The sequence below is a fragment of the Platalea leucorodia genome, assembly GCF_965183815.1.
Source record: "Platalea leucorodia genome assembly, chromosome: 5".
NCBI classification, from domain to species: Eukaryota; Metazoa; Chordata; class Aves; order Pelecaniformes; family Threskiornithidae; genus Platalea; species Platalea leucorodia.
In genome coordinates, this window is record NC_138827.1 from 13,589,878 (window position 1) to 13,605,034 (window position 15,157).

The window sequence follows — 15,157 nt, forward strand, 5'->3', positions numbered from 1 at the left end:
GATCTTAATGAAATCAATCCCGACTCCTGGAATCAAAAGGAGTCTACAGCCACACTGAAGTGATACTGCAGGCATCACCAAGCTGACGACACCTCACCTGCACCCTCTGCTGGTACTGAATCTGTAAGGAGCTTTGCGACGATCCTGGTGTAGCCAGCCCAGATACCCCCTCCATGCGCTGTGAAATAAAGTTGTTGAGGGATCTCAGTGTGGAGAAAACGGTGGTATTCTCTTCCAAGTCCTCCATGGCTCTGGAAATATACAGAAAGTCATCAGCCAGACATTCAGAGCAACGTACAGTATACCGGCTGCTTTGCTAAAAAGAGATACATCACTGCCCTAAGGAAACACTAAATGCAAGGTGTTCCAGTTTACAGGGTACAGAACCTAATCTGCTAGTCACTGCTAGGATCCACAGATTACTGCTGGGATCAGCTTGAACCAGAAGATACTATCCAACCAAGGCTGAACTTGTAGGTCTCTGAAATGAAAAGCTGATGCAACAGTCTGATCTTCCCTGAGCTTTCCACCTGAAATGGTTTGATTTTGTTTAAACACATTCTCCCCCGAATCTCAGCCCATAAGCGTACAAATACGAGCTGTCATAAGTTATACAAAATTGAATTCTCCTTTCCCGTATAATCAAGATAGATTCTGGGATACAAATTAACACTGTAGGACACGAAGATCTACAGCACAGAAGGCTAACAAACAGCGCTCATTACTCTTCCTCCAAACATTTGAGGCAGGGAGGGAGAACCAATTCCACACTCTCAGCAAACCCTACCTTCTGCACAACTTGATTCTGGTTTCCAAAAAGCACTTTGGAACCTAACTTCCAGCAACGAGGCTTCCTGAGTTCACTTTTGTAAGTAAAACTGTGCCTCCTCATTCATGTAAAAGTTCTTGTGATTATTCCTTCAAATTTGGAAGGGTACTAACTAACAGGCCAAAGACAAATCAAGCCTGGAGCTCAGAAAAGCCTGCAAGGTTTCCCAGGAGGCTTCAGGCAGCCTCAAGTGAGCCCCCCCTAGTGACTGCACGCCGCACAGAGCCCCAGAAGCACAGAAAGGGTCAGAACCGGGAAAGGCAACCCACAACATTCACGCGGCCTTGCACCAGAGACACAGACTTGGGGCTAACTTTCGGGCTTGCGCACTCTCAGGGTAACACAGCAGTTATTCTTTGGATTTGTATCATTGCAAAGGGGAGACATAATAGAAGCACGCTGGCAACAGATCAGCCACAACCCAAACGAAAACGTTTATTCAAAATAAGTACTTCAGTACCACATGCAAATGAATTCCAGGGAGGCCACTGCCAACAGGTACCTGGGCTGCACCGAGCCTGTTCTGAAATCCCCAAGAGCGCTAAAAATTAGGAAGAGGCGCGCGCGCCGCCCCCCCGCCGCAGGACGCCCGTGGCCGAGGCTCCCGCGGAGGGCGCGAGGGACCCCTGCCCTCAGGGGGCGCGCGCGGCCGCAGGGCTGCTGCCGCGCAGCCGGGCCGCCCTGGGCGGCGCGGGGGTTCGCCCTCACGGACCCCGCCGAGGGCGCAGAGCGGGGAGCGGGGCCCCGGCAGCGCCCACAGCCCTGCCCCGCCTCGGGGGCGGCGAGCGGCCGCCCGGGAATGGGAGGAACGGGGACACGGCACAGCCTCCCTTCCCCGCTCCCACGCCGCCGGGCTCGGCCGGGCGCGACGGCCAAGGGGCGGGAACGGGGCGGGAGCGCCCGCCCGGGCCGAGCGGAGCCGAGCGGAGCCGCGGCCCCCCCGCCGCCCGCCCGCCCGCCCGCCCTCACTCACCCGCCGCGGGCGGCGGCGCGCGCCCCGCTTGGATCTCCCTCCTCGCCCCGGCGCCGAGATCTCACGGGAACTCGCGCCCAGCTCTCGCGAGAAGAGCGGCCCGGGCCACCGTAACGACGGGACTAGGCGCGCAATCCCGCCGCCGCCTCCGCGCAGTACCGTAACGCCCCGCCTCGGTGCGAAGGCGGTTCCAGCTCAGCCCCCCCCGCCGCCCCTTCGCAACCCACCCCCCCGAAACCGCCGTGCCCCCGGCTCCGTCCCGCCCCACCGCCACCGCATCCCGGGAGCGACTGTTCCTGCTGCGCGCCGCCGGCAATAAAGTTTCTCAAAGAGCGGACCGACATCATTTTTTTTTTGCTTCCCAAAGGTACACAAGGCGACGCCCAGCTCCCCGCTTTGGCGCTGGGGATAAGGCTTTCGTGCACACCGCTCCGTACCGAGATCCAGATCCGGAGGTTTCAAAGCAGGTAAAATCTGATAAATCTGTAAGCAATTCCAAATGAGGCATTCATAACCAGAAAGCTCTGGAAGCCCTGAAAACAGAGTGCTACCAGCCCCTCTTATAACTCATGCCACAGTCGGCCTGATAAAACCGCTATTTAATGTAAAAGTTGTCACTTCCAGATAAGGCAGTGGCTAAATTTATTTTTGCAAGCAGAATTCTTGCAATTCAATCAGTAATTCTCCCTGTCTGTGATCCAAGGAACATCTTGTCACTTCACCTAAGAAACATCATTGGTCAAATATAAAACATTACTGAAAACATAGGGGAAATGAGCTTCTCTGCAGCGATGACCCTGCCCTACTCTCATTTACTGGATTTATGAGTACAATGAAGTTGCAATTTCTAAATATAACCTGCGTCTTTAGCAAATGCAGCAGAGCCATCAGGCTAAATACTCCAGAGTCAGTCACGTATCCCGAGCGGCTGCCTTACAGATCGTACGTGACGATGCAGATTCTGACATGCACGAAAACGTTACCTACGTTTACACGTGCTAATAAATTGCACCAGCTTTTAAGAAAGATGAAGAGGCAATACATTGGCTCAAGCTCCCCTCGCTGTTCCCTCTCATTCTGACAACCGCCTTTGTGGTTATTCTCACACATGACAACATTAGCAGCGCAATGATTTTCAAGCACAAATTAAAAACTCATATAATCACTGTTTTATTTTCATTTCCATGACTCCAGCCCCAGAGGTTGCCTTTCAGATTAGTCCTCTCCATTCCCAACCGTTTTCTCCACAGGTGAGAAGCTAGATTGAATGTCTCTGCTTGTATAATTAGTGGATAAACTCAGTAGGACACCACTCCCGTTCATTTTTTTATTTGAAAAGCACAATGTACTTCATAAGTATTGTGGCAGATTTACCCAGGGTCTTAATGCTGGGATTCTTCTTTAAACACACACCAAATTCAGATTTCCAGTCAACGTCTCATCACCTGTTTGAAAATCTGCGGTTCTCAGCTTTCATTTCCCTTTGTACAGTCTTGCCAAATAATAAGATTCAGCAGAGTCTTTCCGGCTGGCCTGAGGCTTTATAGTTCTCACGTCCTGGAACTGCTCCTTCAGTCTGTTTTGCAGAAGACGGGACTCATGTCCATCCCAGAATTTACAGAGCATCGTTCCTTTTGGCTTTAAAATACTTTGGGACAGATTCAGAAGGCCTAAACATAGATTGATCAGCTTCTGATGATCCAGTTCTTTAATGCCTGTCGCATTAGGTGCCATGTCACTCAAGATAACATCCACCTTCTCTGCAGGAAGCAGACTCTGAATCGCCCTCAGCGTCCCTGGGTCTGCAATGTCAGCCTCCGACAGGAAGACTGCTCCTTCCAGAGGAGAAATCCACAGGAGGTCAACGCCAAGGACGAAGCCGATGGGGACAGCAGGATCTAGATAAGAGTGAATGACATACTGAACACTCATAAGGGTTGCAAACAACTTGCATATACATGCTAGCCAATAAACAAAAACGTATCACCTGCCACGTCTGGTCTTCTTGTCCTTAGTGTGCTGCGTGCATCTGGATGGATGGTTTGCTATAAGCTAATCCATTCAAGACATGAAAACTCAGTTACTTTGGATAAGCAAGGGGTATTTTTCTTGGTTTTCTCCTGTTCTTTCAAGGCTGACAGTCCAGAAATCCAGGACAATAGTACCGATGATAACACCTTATCTTGTAAATATTAATGGCTTAAAACACATAAACTGTACATAGTCGTTACTACCATTTTTTAAGAACAGAAATAAAAAATACAGAAAAGCCAAGTTACGTGCTGGAGGCTACACAAATTTCGGAACTGGATGAAGGGATCTTCCCCACAACACAGCTAATTAGAACACTGTGTTACACCTACATAGCACCTCATGGTAAGTTTTTATTTCAGAAATATGGTTTCTTCGGACCGTATCAAGATTTTCACTGCTACGTAGGCACACACCTTCACGCTTCTATCAGCGACTCTGGCGTTTGCCAGTACCCATGTCCCTTCCCCAGGCCGCCCCCATCACAGCTGAGTTTTCTCACGCACTTTAAGACGAGTATGATCCCCATCTTGCCTGCCAAAAACGTGCACTTACCGGTACCTAAGGCGTTGACCCTCTCTACAGCAACCTGGCTCCAAGCACCAGGCGCCGCTCCACAGTCAAGAACAGAAAGTCCTGGACGAAGAATATGAAGCTTGTCATCGATTTCCAGTAATTTGAAGGCACTTCGGCAACGGTAATGCTGCCGCTTCGTTGCCTTGACAAAAGGATCCTTCGCGTGCCGCTCCAACCACCGGTGCTCAGTTCCAGTTTTCTTCAGAAACCTCACCGTGGTGTGGAGACATCTGCTCGCCAGATGCCAACAGCTGCCCGGGGAAGAAAGGAGAGTTAATCGGTTAGTGCATAATCACTATGTATTTCAAAAGTCTCTATAGTAATTAATCTTAGCCGCGACTACAGCTCCACCCGTTTATCACCAGGTTCACAAAAAGCCTCCAAATTTGAGATTTTTGGCACCTTTAGTTATCTGGTCCAATCTCAACAAAAAGGGTCGTACTTTGGATGGAGGCCCCACAGGTCACCCCCCGAGCGAAGGCAGAAGAGGACCCAGTCCTCGGCAGCTCCTCGCGTCGGCGCCGAAGGGCCTGGGAGCGCAGCCCCGGCGAGGAGCGGGGCTGGCGGCCCCCGTCAGCGGGGAGGCCCGGGGTCTCTCCCCCCAAGGAGGGACGCCCCAGCTCCTGGAGGCTCTTTCACCTCTCCGGGCGGAGCATGCTAACAGCCACGGGCGCTGCTACCACCGCTCTCCGGGTAACTAGCCCCCGCTCCCGCCCTTCCAGCGCCGACCGACCCAAAACGCCCGTTCCCCGTTCCTGACGGACACTTAAGGCGCCGGCACCGCCCCGGGGTTACCCCACCACCCCCCGAGCCAGGGCAGCACCCGCCGGCCCGGCCCGGCCCGGCCCGGCCCGCTGCCCAGCTCTCCTCAGCGGCCCGGCCCGGCCCGGCCCGGCCCGCTGCCCAGCTCTCCTCAGCGGCCCGGCCACGGACCTGCCCCCGGCGGCGGCGGCGGCGCCCCCCCGCCACGCCATGGCGGCCGCCTCCGCCCGCCCCGCCTCCCCTCGCCGCTGCCGCGGGGCGGGAACGGCGGCGGCGCGGGAAGAGCCGGGCGGGCCGGGCCGGGCCGGGCCGCGCCGCGCCGCTTCGGAGGGGGCGACGCAGCGGTTTGGGGCAGAGGTGCGGGGGGAACGGGGACGGGGGAGCCTGGCAATGGGGATGGGGGTGCTGGGGGGGGGGGGGGGGGGGGGAGTAAGGATTTGGGGAACAGTTGCTGGGGGTCAAGGATTTAGGGAGGGGGTGCTGAGGGGGGTCAAGGATTTGGGGAGGAGGTGCTGGGGGGACACGGATGTGGGGAGGGGGTGGTGGGGGAGCAGGAGAGCAAGGGTCAGTGGGGAGTGTAGAGGAGTAGGCATTGGGAGAGGTGCTGGGGGACCAGGGGTTTGGGCCGGGGATGGTGGGGAGCAGGCATTTGGGGAGGGGGTGCTGGGTGTCTGGGGGACCATCAGGGCTGCCTGGGCCTGAGCAGCAAGTCCACGTTTTGTCAACCCCCGCCCCGAGCCAGGAGAGCAGCCTGGCCTCCCCTCTGAGGGGTGCGGGGGGCCCTCGGCGCAGCGTGCCCTCCTCGTCTCTCGCCCAGGAGCCATGTGCACATCCAGGCTCTTCACCCTCGTCCTGGTGGTGCAGCCACCCCGCGTCCTCCTGGGCATGAAGAAACGCGGGTTTGGAGCCGGGCTGTGGAACGGTTTCGGGGGGAAGGTGCAGCCGGGGGAGAGCATCGAGGAGGCTGCTCGCAGGTGAGGCCTGGCTCGGCTCAGCCGCTGCCCCGGGGAGAGGCGGGTATTGGGGCACAGGTTGGGCCGTGGAGGCATTAGACCATTTGTGGTGGGCTGCAGGTGGAGTTACCATGGCTCGGCTGGTTACCCACAGGTGCAGTCGTGAGCCGTCTCTGAACAGAGAAAATTGCCTGCTCCACAGGTGATGAGGGATCGTCCACGTGTACAAAGAAACAGGATTGCTCCCCGTTGCCTCTCATCTACAAATCTTTAACTGTTGTCCAGTCTATGAGTAACTGGAAGTTACCGAGTGTCCTCCCTCCCATCTCTTGGACTCTGATCTAAACTGAGACTTGGTCTGCTAGCGGTGGGCAGAGACTCTTGCACTGTTCAGAAGGGTGCAGTTTAATTTTGGCTATATAGCAGAATTACAGCTTATGCCAGTGTACTGCTTATTGTTTAAATTTTGAAGCTGTTGAACAGATGCTACTTTCCAGTAGCATTTTTAGTACTGTGTGAAAATGTAGTGACAAAATAGTAGAAATTCTTAGGGGTCCCTTATGAAAGGCACTGTAGAAATTTATTATTTGACTGCATGGTGGCATTTTTAAGCCCTAATGCTGGGCTTAAGATTGAATTCCATCAGTACAGAGGTATAGTACCATTTTTGAAGCTTTTAGTACTGATTCCTTGAAGTTCTTTCTTCTGTCTAGTCATTAAAATGAAAGAGCAGATCGCAGCTGAATTGCTAAACTCCTCTAAAAATTAGGTGCCTCATTCCTTACGTGAATGTTGCCGATAGAAAGCCACACTTTGCCACCTCCTCACTTTCTGATATATGCCCAGAATTGCCCTCGCACCTGCAGGAAGATCAGTGTTGTGTTCAACAGCTACCTAACAGCTTTTGCCCTGAACCGACTCCTCAGCTGTGCCAGTGCAACCGCCTGGGTTCTGTGGTGAGCTAATCCAGGGAACAGAAGGGTCCTCTGTGCAGATGCGCACCCAGCAGTGCGCGGTGTTAACATACTTGATGCTTACATCGTGGCTTTTCGTGTAATTTATCGTCTCTGAGTGGAGGGAGGGAGATCAGTTTTGTTACTTAAATCAGGCCTTCATTTGCTAGGCTTACATTGCCACTGACTGGTGTAAATCTAATGATTTAATTTCATGGAATCATAGAATAGTTTGGAAGGGACCTTTGAAGGCCATCTAGTCCAAGCCCCTTGCAATGAGCAGGGACATTTTCCACTAGATCAGGCTGCTGAGAGCCCTGTCCAACCTGACCTTGAATGTTTCCAAGGATGGGGCATCTACCACCTCTCTGGGCAACCTGTTCCAGTGTTTCACCACCCTCATGGTAAAAAATTTCTTCCTTATATCTAGTCTAAATCTACCCTCCTTTAGTTTAAAACCATTACCCTTTGTCATGTCACTACTGGCCCTGGTAAAAAGTCTGTCCCCATCTTTCTTATAAGCCCCCTTTAAGTACTGAAAGGCTGCAATAAGGTCTCCTTGGAGCCTTCTCTTCTCCAGGCTGAACAACGCCAGCTCTCTCAGCCTTTCCTCATAGAAGACGTGTTCCACCCTCTGATCATCTTCATGGCCCTCCTCTGGACCCGCTCCAACAGGTCCATGTCCTTCTTACGTTGGGGGTCCCAGAGCTGGACGCAGCACTCCAGGTAGGGTCTCACCAGAGTGGAGTAGAGGGGCAGAATCACCTCCCTCAACCTGCTGGTCACGCTTCTTTTGATGCAGCCCAGGATACGGTTGGCTTTCTGGGCTGTGAGAGCAGATTGCTGGCTCACGTCCAGCTTTTCATCCACCAGTACCCCCAAGTCCTCCTCCTCAGGGCTGCTCTCAAACCCTTCATCCCCCAGCTATTGATACTGGGGGTTGCCCCGACCCAGCCGCAGGACCTTGCACTTGGCCTTGTTGAACCTCATGAGGTTCACAGGGGCCCACTTCTCGAGCTTGTCCAGGTGCCCCTGGATGGCATCCGTCCCTCAGGCGTGTCAGCTGCACCACTCAGCTTTGTGTCGTCTGCAAATTTGCTGAGGGTGCACATTTAGCATTTAATTTCCTAGGTGCGTGTTTATCTGTGCTAGCCTGGAGTTAGAAAGCAGAGCTTTAGTCCATACGAGATGTCAAGTGATAGAAGTTTCAGCAGTCTCAGTGCAGCGTGCCACAGCACAGCCAGCGCCTGCTGCTGCGGACTGTGGAACACTCCAATCCTCAGCCCTTTCCACGCAGCTGGTAGGAGTTTACTGCAGAATGACACAACCGATTCCTGCCGAGGTCAACTGAGCAGGAAGCAGTTCCCAGAGGAACTGTTGCAGGGCCAGCTAGGCACACAGCCCACTCTCCTGGCGGGATCAACACCGTTGCAGTGCTGCCTGGGGGTGCAGCTCTCCTCCAGGAAGCGTCACACAGTCCCAATCAAACTTAACTTGCACCACCTCTGCTCTGTGTTTGGAGCTGAGGTGTTAGGCTGTGGTTCCATGTTGCACTGTCTCAGTGGGGTTTGCGGTGGCATTAAGGTGTGAAGGGTCCTCACAGCACAGAGAGTTAAATATTAAGCTGAAACATGAACAAAAGTTTCCTCTATCAGTAAGATTTCTCTACTCCACTGGGTACGCCACATTCCCGCGAGCACCTGGGTAGCCACGGCTCTTCAGTGGCACATCTTATAAGGGGAGCATTTAGCTAGTTCATTATTTCTGGTTTGCTACCTGTAATGTTTCTCCGTACTATATACAGAGCCAAACAGCTGACAGATAAATTGCTTAGAGCAGTGTTGTGCTTTGTTGTTCAATTATCACAGCCTCTAAAATGAGGCTTTTAGCTTTGTTGCTGGAAAACCGCCTCTATTTTAGACATAGTTTCTCAGGAAGATAAACTAAAATTAGCTAAGACATTAAGTTAGAATATAATTTTGAAGTATGGGATTCATGAAATTGATGCCAAAGAAAGCTGGAGCCTTAAAGATCATTTCCATTACATTTTAAAATTGTTAAAGTTACTGCCAAATATGCAACTACATTAATTATTAACCTTAACTGAAGATACGCCGTTTCAAAGTATTCCTTATTTTTGTACATTAGAAAAACCATGACTAACTTCAAGCTATGCTGATTCTGTTAGAGGCAGGTAGAAATAAAAAAAGCCCTAGGTGCATAGCATAAACAGAGCAAGTAATTGAATATGCTTCAAGTAGCCGTGCATGGTGATGCATGGAAAAGAGCCGTCTGGCAAGTGTCTCAAAGTGCTCTTGAAAGTCTTGCCTTCTGGCCTCTCGTTATGCTAAATGTACTTCCAAGGAGCAGAAATGGAAAGTTTACACAACTGCTTTGTATTTTTTATATGGCATTTGAATGGGAGACGGTATTCCTAACGTTCTGTGTGCAAATCATGTTACGTAGTGTGTAGCGTTAAATAAGCTTCAGTCAGCCTCAGAAGTAGCTGATTTTGTTGCAAGTACAGATGTTCTAGTATTTATTACCTGCATCCCCACAATTTTAAAAACTTTAGTTCTTAAGCCACATCCAGCTACAGTTGTATGAGTGTGTTAGTGCACTTCTAACTAACCTCAGAAAAGATCATCATGTTGCAAGGAGGGTAAATTTTACTAAACAATCAATTTTCCTGAATCTTCCCCTTCCAACATAGACTATTTTCCTACCAGCCTCTAGGAGCTTGAAATAACACACGAGCCAGTCTGACGTGGCTGCACTGTGGTGTAAGTAGGCTAATAGTTTGGTGGAAGCCAGAACTCTGCTCTGCAGGCTGTGCCCTGCTCTGTTTTACAGGTGCAGCTTTCACCTTTGGTTCACTGGAAGTGTTTTGAATGTGCAAGTAAAGCTAATGACTGCTTTTTTGTTCTCCCGCTGCTCGCTTTCATGTAAAGAAGTCCATTTCTTGTGCAGGGAGCTCCTGGAGGAGAGTGGACTGACTGTGGACACCTTGCAGAAGATGGGTCAGATCACATTTGAATTTGTAGGCAACACTGAACTCATGGAAGTTCACATTTTCCGAGCAGATCATTTTCATGGAGAGCCAACAGAAAGTGATGGTAGGTAGCTAGCGGAGGGGAAGGAAGGATGTGCAGTCTCTTCTGAGGCAGTATTGCTCTTAAGAAATGCAGAACTATTCATGTCAAAATCCCTTTGAGAAGGGAGGCAGCTGGGCTCTAGAGGGAAGCTGCTTGTTGACAGATATTCAAAGTCTAGGCAGCAAAAAAACAAGAGAAAGTCTCATGCAAATTTCTTTTGTTTTCTCCCACCAGAAATGCGTCCACAGTGGTTTCAGCTGGATGAGGTGCCATTCAATCACATGTGGGCAGATGATATCTATTGGTTTCCCTTGCTGCTTCAGAAAAAGTTGTTTCGTGGCTATTTTAAGTTCCAGGGACAAGACACTATCCTGGAGCACACCCTGAAAGAAGTGGAGGAAGTTTAAGAAATCGGAAGCATTCAACCCACGTGCTGCTGCCCACATTGGGCTAGAACATCATGAGTCCTACTTAGAAGGGTCTCCTTTCTCAACTCTCCAGCAAAGGAGACTTATTTGCCACATCATTGGGAAGCAAGGAAAATAAGGGGGTTTCTTACAGCAGAAATAAAAGTAACAAGATTTTCCATGTTGTGAAGTCCCTGGCTGTGGTATACTTTAGTGGTTATGTGATCACAACTATTAAAAACTTAGTGTTACCCCTTTTCTTCGCAGATGGCTAATTTTTTAGGCTTTTCTCTCGTGGCTGGAAATGTTTTTAAAAGATTAAAAATATTTTTTTTAGTAAAAGCACGTGTTGTTCTGTTGTAAACAGCTGCCTACCTTCTAGACTGTTTAAGGGCCTTTCAGGCATTGGCTTCCTTTCACAGAAGCATTAAGTGGACTGCGGTGCAGCAGAAGCAATTATCTTCTCTATGCCAGTTTCTATACAGTTCCCTATTCAGCATTACTTCCTAGGACAAGGTGCGGCTTGACCAGTGCTGTGAAAGCCTTTTGAAAGGTTTAGGTAGAGATCCCTTCAGGATTCTCCAGCTGAAGGTAACTTAAGGTTATAGGAGTTAAGAAAACAAAAGTCAGAAGTAGATGTACAGCACTGTTTGAGCTCTGCTTTCACTCTTGCAGCTCCTGCCGTGAACTTGAACTGTTTTGAGTGTTTCAGGTAAAAATATGCTGAACAAAATCAACTTTCAGCAAGTCGGTGTTGCAAAGTGTGGTCACCTGTGGCTGCAGACTTTGGCAGGTGTTGGTAGCAGGCGACCTGTTCAGCATTTAGGTCAGCCCAACTCGGTATGCTGGGCAGCAAAAGCTGAATCAAACTGTGCTAGAAATAACACATCACATATGTAACTTCTTACACAAGTTTTGGTTTGTTTGTTTGTTTTTTTTTAAACACTTTTACAAACACATATTAACACTTACAGATAGAGTCATGGAATGTAATATAGGATCTGTAAACATTTCCAGTCTACCAGCTGTAGTAATAGTTCTTTAATTCCTGCATTTGGATAAAGTGCTTCATACATAAGGCTATTTGAGCAAAGCAAAGATACAGGATATTCCAGGCAGGCAAAATTCACCCCCTCTGAACAAGATTGTTTCTGCTTGTCTCCCTCCAGCAGTTCTGAATAATTTATACCACTCAAAAATGCCCTTCTTCACATGCTCAGTAAGCCACAGCTCAGAGTTAGAGGATAAGAGTTAACACCTTAGACTCTTCCTTTTGCTTTTGTGCTGCACACTGAGTTACTTAGAGTTTTTGATACCTCTGCTTTCTGGCTGTTATAATGGAGAGAACAGCTTGAGGCAAGTAGAGGAGAGAAAATAAGCCCAAGGGGATAGGTAGCTTGTAACAGGATGCAAGACCTTACTGCATGGTAGGAAAGGGAGCGACTGGCAGCCAATACCTGTTAAGTTATCTTGATTTACTTCCTGGTGGAAACTGTAAATTGCATGGTGAGAGAGTGCAAATTACTTTCTGTTCCTCCAGGGACTTAGGTAGGAAAAGAACAAGCGTGGCTCAGGCTTGCACTTCTATTTGCTATCTCATCTTCTGCAGTCAGTTCAATCCTTTTATGAAGGTGCTTTCACCAGCACTGACTTTTAGCTTGTGTCAAAGAGTAGTGACTTTATTGCTCCTGCTGCAGTTGTGGAGACTGACATGTTTTAAACAAGTTCTGTCCCCAGCTGGTGACCTTTGTCTTTTAGGAAATAGCACAAACTGAAGATTGTAAATTAGCCTGTTACAAATTCCAGGAATTACACCCTTGCATGATCAAAGTAGAAGAGTAAAAGCACTGGAATGCAGCAAGGCACTGTTGAAAACATGTTACTGCTTAGGAGGAGCAACTTGCAAGGAAGATAGAAGGAGAGGGAAAGACAGATCAAAGATTAAGGTTGTATTGTAAATATAGTTTGGAAAGCCTTTCAACACATGATACTGGTCAAAAAGCCTGTATATTGCCACTTCACAGCCTGAAGCAGAGGAGACCTTGGGAGCGACAAAAATATATAGCCCTTTTGACAAAACATTTTTCAGGCAAAGTTTCAGGTTCTCAGCTATTCACTACTTCGGTACCTCCACAACAGATTTTGAGAGACACTGACAGAAAGATTGGAGGCCTTTTCTATCATTACTATTTTGAACACATGAAAGTCCCCATGAGCTCAAGCATACACAGAAAGCTTCCATTCAAGAAGGCACGTTAAGTCTTTGGCGCTACATCTTACAGGAGCATCAGTTCTTGGGTAGGCAGCATGCGGTCTTCAATTAGTCTTCTGGTTTGCTTAGTGTTTATTGCAATCTACTCAGCTACCAGCAATGGAACCAACTTCATTAAGTCTTGTTCTCACCCTTGCGTAGAGCTAGGCTGTTTGCTGCAGAAGGCAATAGCATGGAGGTAACTAGAACTGTTTCCCCTACATTGACAGGGTAGACAGACGGTTGATTCCCTGCTGCATTCCTCTAGAGGAAGGAAGCTGTACGTGATGCTGCTCTCCAAGTCTGACAGACACCTAAACTAAACAGAACAAATACAGTAAGGAAATCCCTCACGTATTGAGGTAAACGTAACAGTGCTGTTTGCACACTGACCAGTCTCCCAAAAATAAGGTTTGCAAACTAAGGGTTGTATGAAATAGTGTCTGCATGCGTTTAGGAATGAGACAGGTGCTTGACAGTCCAGTATGAAATAAACTCTGAAAGTGCCATTAGCTGTATCAGCTTTGAGAATACTAGGCCTCTGTTCTCAAAATATGAGGTGGACAGAGTAAAATCAAACCAAGAAAACCCCACCCCCAAAACTGCTCTCCTCAAAGAGGCAAGGGCTGGCAATGGAGGAATGGGTGTTTTCTCAAAACAACATAATTCCAGTTTCTTTACAGGTCACGTGGTCTGTGTTTATCATCATTACCGTCTCTGCATTTGGACTGTAGAATTCTTGCCTTGAAGAACAGGAAAGAGGAGTTAGTCTAAAGCCCAAATGTGGTTTTGATGTTTGTTTTTTTTGATTTTGTTTTTTAAATGAAGTCCAAAATTGTAACTTTTTTCTAAATGTGAGAAGTGCAAAGTTCCGTTCAGGCTAATACTTTGCTAGTGCTCCTAGAGAACGCAGCCCAGTCATCTACCCCAGCCTCACAAGTTAAAGAGAAGATCCATCACATACATATCAGATCTTGCCCCAAAACAGGCAGTATTTTCTCAATTTGACTGTTCACTACATCAGGCAAACAAGGCTAAATGAGGGAGGATGGGTACTAAGACTAAGCAAATGACAGGCCATAACCAGCCAGCACCTTTTAAAGATGCCAGGAGTGAAGAGCACTTAAAAATATGATAACGTGCTTTCCACGCTTTAACCACAAACTATCTTCCTAATCAAGAAAAGCTCAAGCAGAAAAACCTTTTGTGCCATTCTTGAGCTGGTATCTTCTTTGCTACTATACTGTAGAAACATTTCCCTCCCCAGCCAGTTTGCTCTGGCCTGTGAGCAGCATCTCTTCTGTATCACTTTGGAAATCTTCAGAAGAGAGAATCGAATCCGCCACAGCCATTTGCAGTCAATCTGTCTCACTGGACAAGGCCAATACGCAGGAGGAAAGCCTCAGAAGAGAGGTAACATTTGAATTGCTATAAAAAGCTCTTAATAATGCATTCTGAGCAAGGTTGTTAAATAGACTCCCTACACACTCCAGGCCCAGCACCCAAGAAATTCACCCACATAAGTACACTTCACCACATTTTCAGGGGGATGTGTAATGGTTACGCCAGTCTCATGAAACTGGGCAAGTAACTTATTATCTTGCTCCAAGCTGAAGAAACTAACCCATAATTTCCACCTGGACTAGGAAGAGCTTCATGTTGCGTTCAATTTTCTAAATTTAAAAAAAAAAAAGAAAAAAGGAAAAAAAAAGAAAAAAGCTTTTGTGATTGGAGGATTTAAATATATTTCCTGCTAATGGGGAAGTTCCCCAGTGGGACAATACTGTAGCAGTTCCAGTTTGACAGCAAACACTCATCCTTGTTACTGTGCTTCCCTTTTACCCACTCAAACAAAATACCAAGAAGCCAAGTCTCAAATTCCCCTTTGGCAGCTATTGTGGCCCCAGAGAAGTTCGGTTCAGGGGAGTCCTGTTCACACAGAGTTTTGCTGCATACGTTTGCAGTTTCTTCACTTATCAGTTTCTCTGGAGGATATGCACAATTTCCCCTAAGGTAACATGACATGCAAGTTCTTCTCCCCCTATCCTTTGCCTCATGAGGGAAAGTCACCAGAGATACAAAGTGAAACATGGAGAATGTTTAGTCCCTTTATCACAATCAGAAATCATTCTGAAAACCCCATTACCAAGGACCGTGCTATGCTTAGAGAGATAAGGAACGGTCACTAAATTGTCTTCTTTCCTTCACAAACACAATGCAATGCTACCCAGAGCCAGAAAAAAGAATGACAGTAACATCCTGATAAACACTGATTTTCTGCTAATGAATTTTATCAGCATTGTGTTCCAGCCTGCCGGTGTAACAGG

At 48.5% G+C, this 15,157-nt stretch overlaps 3 protein-coding genes across 3 annotated transcripts in view; 1 reads left to right on the forward strand and 2 right to left on the reverse strand.

Annotated features, from left to right (window-relative positions):
* The window catches only part of MAD1L1 (mitotic arrest deficient 1 like 1), a 380,415-nt gene extending 378,561 nt beyond the window's left edge, over positions 1-1,854 (reverse strand). The window contains exons 1-2 of the mRNA XM_082311897.1: positions 1,803-1,854; positions 98-251 (exon numbers count right to left, since the gene is read on the reverse strand). Coding sequence (XP_082168023.1) covers positions 98-247 — 150 coding nt within the window. The 5' untranslated portion in view covers positions 248-251; positions 1,803-1,854. The remainder of the gene's footprint in view (positions 1-97; positions 252-1,802) is intronic.
* Positions 1,855-3,009: 1,155 nt separating this feature from the next.
* Positions 3,010-5,282, reverse strand: MRM2 (mitochondrial rRNA methyltransferase 2; the record flags this gene model as incomplete). Its single annotated transcript, XM_082314163.1, has 3 exons — positions 3,010-3,700; positions 4,389-4,660; positions 5,143-5,282. Coding segments are annotated over 3 exons (837 nt in total), but the record flags the coding sequence as incomplete, so codon positions are not given.
* A 711-nt stretch (positions 5,283-5,993) lies between these two features.
* On the forward strand, positions 5,994-10,579 carry NUDT1 (nudix hydrolase 1; the record flags this gene model as incomplete). Its single annotated transcript, XM_082312542.1, has 3 exons — positions 5,994-6,145; positions 10,048-10,193; positions 10,407-10,579. 3 exons carry the CDS (start codon positions 5,994-5,996, stop codon positions 10,577-10,579), a joined length of 471 nt encoding a protein of 156 aa, XP_082168668.1.
* Positions 10,580-15,157: the final 4,578 nt, after the last annotated feature.